Here is a 9,320-nt window from a genome sequence, read left to right as displayed (position 1 = left end):
TTATACGTATAGTTTATGAGTGTTTCGTATGCATTTTTAGCTTCGAATCATGTATCTAGGGTTGGAGACAGCAGTCATCTGATCATGGATGCGTCGAATACATCGTACTCTTATATGCTGATGCAAGCGTTCCAAGATTTGATTATGGCAAGATAAATTGAAGATATACCAGTTTCTCACAGGGATGCTGATAATCTCCCTCATTCTTTACAATTGCGCATCTCCTGCACAGTGTCGCTGATAGCTGTCGATCAATGGAAGACGGCACTCAACCTTACTTCGCTAGTGGCACAAGACATCCATGGGCCACCAGCTGAAGGCGATGTAGTGAAACTGGTCAAGTTGGATAAGCATTGATCTGATACACTACTGAATTATGAAGGAACTGTTCTACTGAGAAACTACTGTCGATACCCAACGCTGATTCTTCTCCGATATCGAGGCGAGCCTTAGTGCAGCGCATGTCATAGCTTTGTCATCCTGGTGGGCTGCATGGTTGAAATTCACTTGCTTGGTGTGGCCATATGTGTACCGTGTAGGCGCTTTCATGTTGCTAGGGACTCTGTAATTTGTAGCGGCAAAACCGCCAAACACGCAGTGTATACCATATCAACTCAAGATTGAGGCAATTTGATGTTTAAGGTTTGGGAGAAGTGTACAGTTGCCAGGGCGTTGCACACTCCAGATGCCAACCAGCTCGCAATCGAGTTTGAGTTAGCGTAATGTATGCATCGAGCGATGTTATGTAGTACGCAGAGTTTTTGACAAACATGCACGAGGATGGAGGTGTACGACTGATCAGTGGAGGCGAGTGGCTCCTGCAGACAAGGGTGTATGGTGGGTACACACCTCAATTGATTACTATTTCCATCAGAGGAGTATATGTCAGAGCATGTGGCTCCTGCAGACAAGGATGTATGGTGGGTACACACCTCAATTGATTACTATTTCCATCAGAGGAGTATATGTCAGAGCATGTGGCTCCTGCAGACAAGGGTGTATGGTGGGTACACACCTCAATTAATTGCTATTTTAAATAAAAGGAGCACGTGTCGGAGCATAGAATAGAGCATATGCGTGCGGCGATTTCCACCTTCGTCAATCGGTGATTGTGCCGTATGAGCAGCCGAGACGTTCTTTTGCCAATTTACATAGCCTTCTAAATGAAACAGGCTCTGCAATTTAACTGTGCTTTAATTTTCTTCTGCCTGAGATTGCATTCCTTTAACTACTGGGCAAAAAAGGTGCCTGACTTAATCTATGCTGAGACATGAGCGGCCTACACTCTCTACAATTTAAGTTTTACAACGGCACCATCTTTTCTTTGAGCTCTTAATGTCGGACGATTCTTTCGCACGGTCCTACATTAATGCCCCGTTTCAGGAACATAATACAAATTTCTGAATGTGCCATACCTGACCATAACAGAAAAGTACAGTACAAATTTATATATTCGTGTGTCAGCAAGAGTTTGTACTCGTGTGCTAATTAAATTCGGAACTGCACCAAACAATGGGCATGCAGCTAATACGTGTGTTTGGTGACTGGGCCCTTATATGCCCAATCTCATTCGCATTCTCCAGCATTCGTCGAGGCGACCTGAGGACCGGCATGGTATGACCCGAGGATGCAGCTATATGAGCAGTGGTCGTACACATGGAGAGCCCACCACATACACACACTCTTGTATTGTAATATGGTTCGCATGTCTTCGCTCCTTGAGATGGGTGCGACAATGTCTGTCCTAGCATACACCCGCAAGGAATAGTAAGCGACGTTTGCACTTCAGCCGAGTACTCTCGGGGAAGTATGTGTGGCCGGGTTCCATGCCGATAGGACTGGTTGGGCTTGGGGCTTAAGTTTTATATTCGGTGGCGAATGCAAATCAATAGAGCAGTCGGATTATGATTGGGATGGTTTAACCTTCGTAGGATTTCTTGGCATCGTATGACTCTTCCGTCAGGGGTTGCGGCAATGCGATGGTGCAAGAGTCGCCATCGCAGAATTTGTCGGGCTCCACCGATGCTTTGGATTTACTGAAATCAATGGGCTTGACGTTTGACCTGATTGATGAGAGATAAACAGTGCTTGCGGGTGAGGAAGCGTAAGCTATAAAACCAAGCCATACAGGTGTACTGCACTTTCAGAACTCTCCTGGTGTCACAGATACAAATTGCGTTGCTTTGTGAGGTACTTTACTGCCGAGAAGGGTATGAGACAATCAGCCATAAAGACGACCTATGTTTGATCTACGCAAGAACAGAGCACACAAATAGTAAAGAAAAAGATACGTAAAACACACACAAGACGCTAGGCGACAATGAGCATCGAGAATCAGCTTACATCATCCTTTTATACTCAGCTTCCGTAATTTCCTCGTAGGGCATCTGAGCGTACGCTCCCTCGGGTGTCCTGGGCAAGAAACTTATACCTGTACAATGTATGGCAAACGTATGTGTCCGTGATGGTTAGTGGCGAAGAGAAGGGAATACGGCCGTCGACAATTAGGTTTCCGATTGAGCACATTAAAGGGGCAGTGTTGTGATTTCAAGCACATGGCATATATAATCGAATCCCTAGCTACTGATGAAATATGGTCTCTCAAAATGACAAATAAAGCAAGAGTATGTTTTTCATAACCGTGCGTGACATTCAAAGCTGGTATATGCACGCGACATAGTTGACGAGAATGTATGCGAACGAGACATATGTGTTCACAGTTATGTATTGACACTGGAGTGCTGTACACCTGTGATTGTCCTCGTACGCTTGCGAATACACTCTACGTGATCACTTTTGACGCAACAATGATACATACTATGCCATATATTAACGCAGTATTCATAGCGCAGCACCACAAACCGAACTCAAAGCAATCAACACGTACGCCAATCTAATCTCTGACATTGATTGACCAAAAATTGGGATCCAAAATACATTCGAATTTACGGCCAACGCAGCGGTCACACAAACAAAATTAAAATCGTATACTTCCTATAACAAAGGGAGTACAGCCTTGAACATACGCACGCAAAAAAACACATACACAAAACACACATGCATTAAAACCAAAAGTACCATATGCAATACTGGAGTCCTTCGATACACCATACATGCGTACATACCTTTCAGTTGGTATTGAAAGAAGTCCAAAGCATGCTTGAGATGGGGGCCCTCTGTCTCCGGGTCGAAGGTTATCGTGCACGACACCTGGTTATCAGCCCAGTAGCGCTGCATGAAAGCAGCCAGTTGCAACTGCTCCCACATACTCACTTTGGACAACGGTCGCACATTCTTGCCTACGTCGACGGGGAAGCTCGCTACCTTTGTATCCGAGCTGTACACATCTGCACGAGTAGCCAATGAGTGTATGCGATGCTTAATATAATACATATGCGAAGTTAAATACGTATCAGATTACACTTTTTGCACATTCGCCCCTATCACCTCTTGCACATACCGGTCTCCACTGCGTAGCCCGCATTCTCCAACGGCCCAAGCAGCTCCGAGTCACCGGCCGCTCGCACTCGTCTGATTTGATACCTCGAGTGCGGGTAGTGCAATCCGGGTGTGGCACCGGCGAGCAGCGATACCGTGCCGCTGGGCTTCACCGATGTGGTTTTAATGGACCGGGGTACGGCGAATTCGTCCGAGTACTCGATGTCGAGTTCCTGGATTTTGTGGTAGCCGGCCTCAAGCCATTCCTGCGAGCGTGGAGAGGGGCGGTGTTGGTGTTTGGGGGAGTATTTGGGGTATGCGTTTCATGCGAGCAGATAGGGTCTTGGGCAGCCAATAAAGCCGTCAAAAGGAGACATCTGTTGAACTAAATACGAGTAATTCACTGAAAGTTAAATGTGAAACGAGACAACTATTGAAACTAAATACGAGTGGTTCACTGAAGGTTAAATGTGAAACGAGGCAACTATTAAAACTCAATACGAGTGGTTCACTGAAGGTTAAATGTGAAACGAGGCAACTATTGAAACTAAATACGAGGGGTTCATTGAAGGATAAATGTGAAACGAGGCAACTATTGAAACTAAAAACGAGTGGTTCACTGAAGGCTAAATGCGTATTCATGCGGAATGGATAGTTCTTCCCTTTGTAGGGATATATGTGTTTCTATGAAGTCACGACAGTCATTGTTGCGATTATAACCGGACCCTTCAAAGCAACTGGAACCTGAATATGAGAAAATCACGACAGAAACCGCTATAGAATACCTTGAGCGTGTGTACACCTCGATCGCTGATGAACTGCGCAATGCCACTGACACTGCAGCCGATACGGCGATTACGTAACATGACTCGGTTGCTCTCTGGCCAGTGCGTTTCCCCAAGGGTAACGGTCTTGGCATATAGATAGGCTGTAGTGACGAGAGTGTGTGGAGTATATGCATGAAATTAGCGTCCATGGGCTGAAATTTCTCAAGACCGAGTTCGTTTTGTGCACTGAATTTCAATCCATACCAAGCGACAGTAGTGGCCACATTATATTGACCAAGTCGTGACTAATTAGGCAACCAAACCATTTGCTTTCCATTTTACGCCGCGCACTTCACACACCCTACACACAGACCACTCTTTCTACCGCAAGCGAGCGACCTGCACCAAGCCAACATACCATACTCGAGGGTCTGCAAAAAGTCTTCTAGGTTCTCGTGCTTGTGCGGGAAGGTTTCTACCAAGCAGCACAGCTCGTAGCTCTCCAGCGTCTGTTCCAAACAGGGATTGCCGCCCATGGCCTTGTGATCCTTGTTGTCTGCGGGGCCATCCATACGACTGTACTGGCGCATGTTGTCCAACCAAGCGAAGCCCGGCTCACCGTTGATCTGCACGCGCTCGCACACTGATGTGTAGTCCATGCCTGATTGAGCAATCAGTGGGAAGACTCGATAAGAAAAGGGGCGTTGTAGGTGTATGCTAACTGTTTGTGCGGAAGATGAGATGCGTGATAGTAAATCACATGTGCACAAAGAATGGCCAATTGATCGTTTCTCAGGCAGAATGTGGGAGGATATACCGGCCGGTTTCGATTGTGCTCGCGACTCGTGATCTTGCAGTTAGTGTGTTTGCTTATTCAGAATTTTTGCAATTTACAGGCCTTTCATTGAAGCCTGGTATTGCGTAGTACAGTATTAAAGAAACACATACAGATATAAGAAAACCGGAACATTCGATCGTTCTCTTCACCCATATACGCGACATTTAGAGATGCTAGGAGAATTCCAATCTCCAGACTAGTAAATAATAAATTGTCCGGCAATAATGAAGCATCCACCCAAATGTCTTAGCAGACATACCTAGCTCAGCGAAAACCGAGTTGTTGCTTGCCCACCCATAAGCCTCCCTCTGCGGATTGACTTCGTAATTCTTCAGATCGACATACTCAGCGCTCTTGGGGTCGCCAAACGAAATCTCTGCGGCGCGCCTGACGTTTCCAGCGACCACACACCTGATTTTGCAAGCAGCAGACGACATCCATTAAAAAAAAAGGACGTATGACAGTCAAAGAAAGCTAAAACTATACTATCGAGGTTCGCGTGATTGATATTTATCTATACTAGACTAGACAAATCCTGTTGAAGCCGCTGAGAGAGACCAATAGTGCGCATATCAGAGCCACATTGGCCACTACATCCATGCCATGTGACGCCATAAACATACCGGCCAATCATATTCATAATGTCTACAATCTGCGTAATGGTGACGTGATCTCCCACTCCAGCGTCCAAGCTTTCACGGATGGAGTTGTGCAACTGCTCGAGGGCCCGAGGACCACTAGAGACACCACCGAAACCCTGTGGGAATGAGAGTGCAAAATAAGGTAGAGAAGGGTCAGCAAATCAATGATCAATGAGGTACTACCACCGTATAACTAGAGAGTATGCGACTAGGTAGAGCAGGGTCAGCGACTAGACCAGCGCCCATATAACGACTAGACCAGCATATAACGTACACTTGAGCATAAACACAAGCATGGACCACTACTGCTATCCACAAGCATGGGGTGGGGGGAGAGATTTATCTACCTTAATGGGTTCTCCCGCCGGTCTGATCTTCGAATAGTCGAACTCCAATCGAGCGCTTCCATCAAAGTATGAGTCGATGAGTAGCGCTACACTGTCCACCCAGGCCTCCCGTGTGTCCTCAATCTCAACCATCATCGCTTTTCTTCGATCACTAGGTCCCTGTTCATACCACAATCGGAGCGAAAGGGTGAGTGACAGCAAAACATATCCAACATATACAAAGTGTTCATACCAGCAGTAAGGTAATATGATGATAATCGAGTGATAAAATTCGTCGACGAGATATATATGTAGTGCTCCGATCTCCTTTACTCAGCAGATCCCTACAAACGACACCTGAGAAAAGCCATCGGAGTGGAAATGCGAGTGATAAAACACAACGAAGTATTTTACAGAAGACACCACTATTCTTTACTCACTAGATCACTAGAATCAACACCGGGAAAAATCGTAAAAAATGGGGTGATAGCAAGGTCGACGTACTATGGAACATAATTTCACTTTTCCGCATCGGTGATTTACATTTATATACATATACGTATACATTAAGAATATATACATATATATATATACATACATACATACATACAATACACACACACACTTATATATACACATATGGTGAACACCACGTTCTGGTACAATACAAAACGGTATATATTCACCATATATACATATATATACACCTTCACAACCGGTGCACGGCTTCTTTTCGCATTCCCGGGCTCAGCTCCGAGCGTGTCGAAACCCACCCCCACCCCCAACATCGCTGCATCCATCAGAAACTTAAACGGCGCAGAGACATTGGTCTGCGAGTCTTGTATATCAGCCGTCGACACAAACGCACAGTTGTTCAGTGCGGCATAGAGCCCTCTTTCTTCGGTGAGTGGAGATCCCATGGCCCACAGACCTCTTCCAGGCTATTCGACGATTGGGAGGGGGAGGCGTATGATAAGGGAAGTTAGTACATACGAGGGTGTGTTGTCGCTGATGAACTGTTCCGCACGTCCGAGGCGGTGCGACTGATGCCTTTATCAAGTGGGTATCTTGGCAAACCGTACACATTTGCAAATATTCGCATTTCCGGACGCATGCTTGTTAGTGAAGGTACCACCCATACGTAAAAGCGGGAATGCCGAACTACACGGAAACCCTTCAGACACGCAATAAGAACCACATAGTACGCGAATGTAGGATCAAACAGCATACCGGTAGAAACTTCATTTCGAATATGCGTTTATACATCTCCTCGGCTCTCCCTCTCGGGTGTTGCCAACCTAGGCGTCTCTCGGTCATCCACTTTTTCTGTAACTTGAAGGTGCCTTCTACGACACGCTCGACAGTTTCGTACCACTCTTCATTAAACCCATCATCCTTAACACGTGCATAAGTGCGACGGTAGACCAGCTCACCCAATCCGTTGAACCCGAACGGGGCCTTTTGGTCTTTGTAAGATTTGACGAATCTGTAGTTGTGACAGAGTGTGCACAGCTAACATGTGAGACAATGCGTAGAGTTTATGAACGGCGCGGTGGATCAAGCTGGGTTGATACGGCGCCAAACTGTAAGTATAAGAATAAGAATAACCCGCCAGATAAAAAATCTACAACATAATTGTAGGATTCCTTACCACCTTATGCATCCAGGCTATTGGGAAAATATGCGCTGGCGTCTAGGTATGCGTTGACACACAGACACAGACACAGACATGTATATATATATAATATATATAAACAGATATATATATAAACATATATATATATATATATATATATACATATACTAAATACATATACATACACACAAAAATATATGCATATGTATACATACAAATACAAGTACAAACACACACACACACACACGCGCACACGCATATATATATACATATGTATGTGTATATGTACTTGCACATATATATTGTTCGTGTATGTTTTTCATATATATATATTCACGAACAACATCATACACACATACACATACGTATACTTGTATAATTATATTCAAATACATAGATACAGTGATATTCACACCTGCACATTTGATACATACGTACATATATACATATGCATTATTTTCAACATATATCTACACACATGAATGCACATAGACATATCCATCAATCAATATATACACGTACACGGATATGGGCAGAAATAACTAAATGTACCAGTAAACACACACACATAAAACACATATATACATACATACATGCATACACACACACATATATACATATATGTATATTGTACTCAAATATGCATAGCTATCACCATGAACATAAATTTGTAAGAATATATAACATAATAACATATGTATTCAATAAAATGTACCAATATATATTTAAATACAACATTGATACACACACCTATATCATATATATATATATATATATATATAAATATATGCACATATAGATATATATTTATACACACACGCACGCACGCACACACACACACACACACATACACACACACACACATATATATATTTATATATATCACTACAACAACTCCGTATTGTCTCGTTCTTAATACAATTCATACAGCTACGGTTGGTCGCTAGGATGTTCTTAGAATAGTCAACGCGCTTCATAACCTGTCCACGTCACGTTATATAAAAAGATGATAAACACGAAGTCGTCTGAAGCAAAAACATCACTTATAATCCAAGAAATATACACCCATCGACTAATGTAAACACTTACGCGGCCTTTAACATGGGTCTATCCTCGGCTCTAACTCTTTTCGTCTTTACAGCAGCCTTCTTGACCACAGGTTCTTCGCGGGAGCCTATACTATTATCCCCACTTTCACCTTTTTTACTACTCGGGCTTCCTTTATCCGAACACGAAATATCATCATCAGAGGTCAGCACAGCTGCTACGTCACCGTCGTTTGTTGCCATCACAGCAGTTGTACTGTGTAGCGGCCGTTGGGATGCATTCAGACTTGTATTTAATCTTATACTCGTGTTGGGAGAGGCCGTATAACTATGCATAGACTTACTATTAAACCGTAACACGCCCGTTGATACCGTTTTGTGACTGTGGTATAGCCTAGTTGTGGCGCCTACATACGAGCGCAGCTGTGTGTGCATGGTCGTGGACATTCTTGAATACCCAGACCTTCTTGCACGTGCAAATACAATGTAGTACTTGAACTGCTGTAAAAGAGCTAAAGAAATTTATTTTATATATACATGTATATATATATATATATATATATATATATATATATATATATATATATATATATATATATATATATATATATATATATATATATATATA

The 9,320-nt window shown here is 43.5% G+C and overlaps 2 protein-coding genes across 2 annotated transcripts in view; one reads left to right on the top strand and one right to left on the bottom strand.

Annotated features, from left to right (window-relative positions):
- Positions 1-357, top strand: part of SARC_04686 (hypothetical protein) — a gene marked incomplete at both ends in the record, with an annotated part of 2,655 nt that extends 2,298 nt beyond the window's left edge. The window contains one exon of the mRNA XM_014301465.1: positions 233-357. Coding sequence (XP_014156940.1) covers positions 233-357 — 125 coding nt within the window. The remainder of the gene's footprint in view (positions 1-232) is intronic.
- Positions 358-1,141: 784 nt separating this feature from the next.
- Positions 1,142-9,215, bottom strand: SARC_04685 (hypothetical protein). The gene is made up of 12 exons (XM_014301464.1): positions 8,736-9,215; positions 7,241-7,496; positions 6,718-6,951; positions 6,032-6,190; positions 5,667-5,800; positions 5,303-5,454; positions 4,624-4,866; positions 4,224-4,366; positions 3,461-3,704; positions 3,126-3,347; positions 2,344-2,431; positions 1,142-2,063 (listed from the first exon to the last, which is right to left on the bottom strand). The coding sequence occupies exons 1-12, from the start codon at positions 9,137-9,139 to the stop codon at positions 1,919-1,921; spliced, it is 2,424 nt and encodes an 807-aa protein (XP_014156939.1). The 5' UTR covers positions 9,140-9,215; the 3' UTR covers positions 1,142-1,918.
- Positions 9,216-9,320: the final 105 nt, after the last annotated feature.

This window comes from Sphaeroforma arctica (genome assembly GCF_001186125.1).
Source record: "Sphaeroforma arctica JP610 unplaced genomic scaffold supercont1.273, whole genome shotgun sequence".
NCBI lineage: Eukaryota > Ichthyosporea > Ichthyophonida > Sphaeroforma > Sphaeroforma arctica.
The sequence above is the reverse complement of the archived record's forward strand: the minus strand, read 5'-3'. Positions and strand labels throughout refer to the sequence as shown.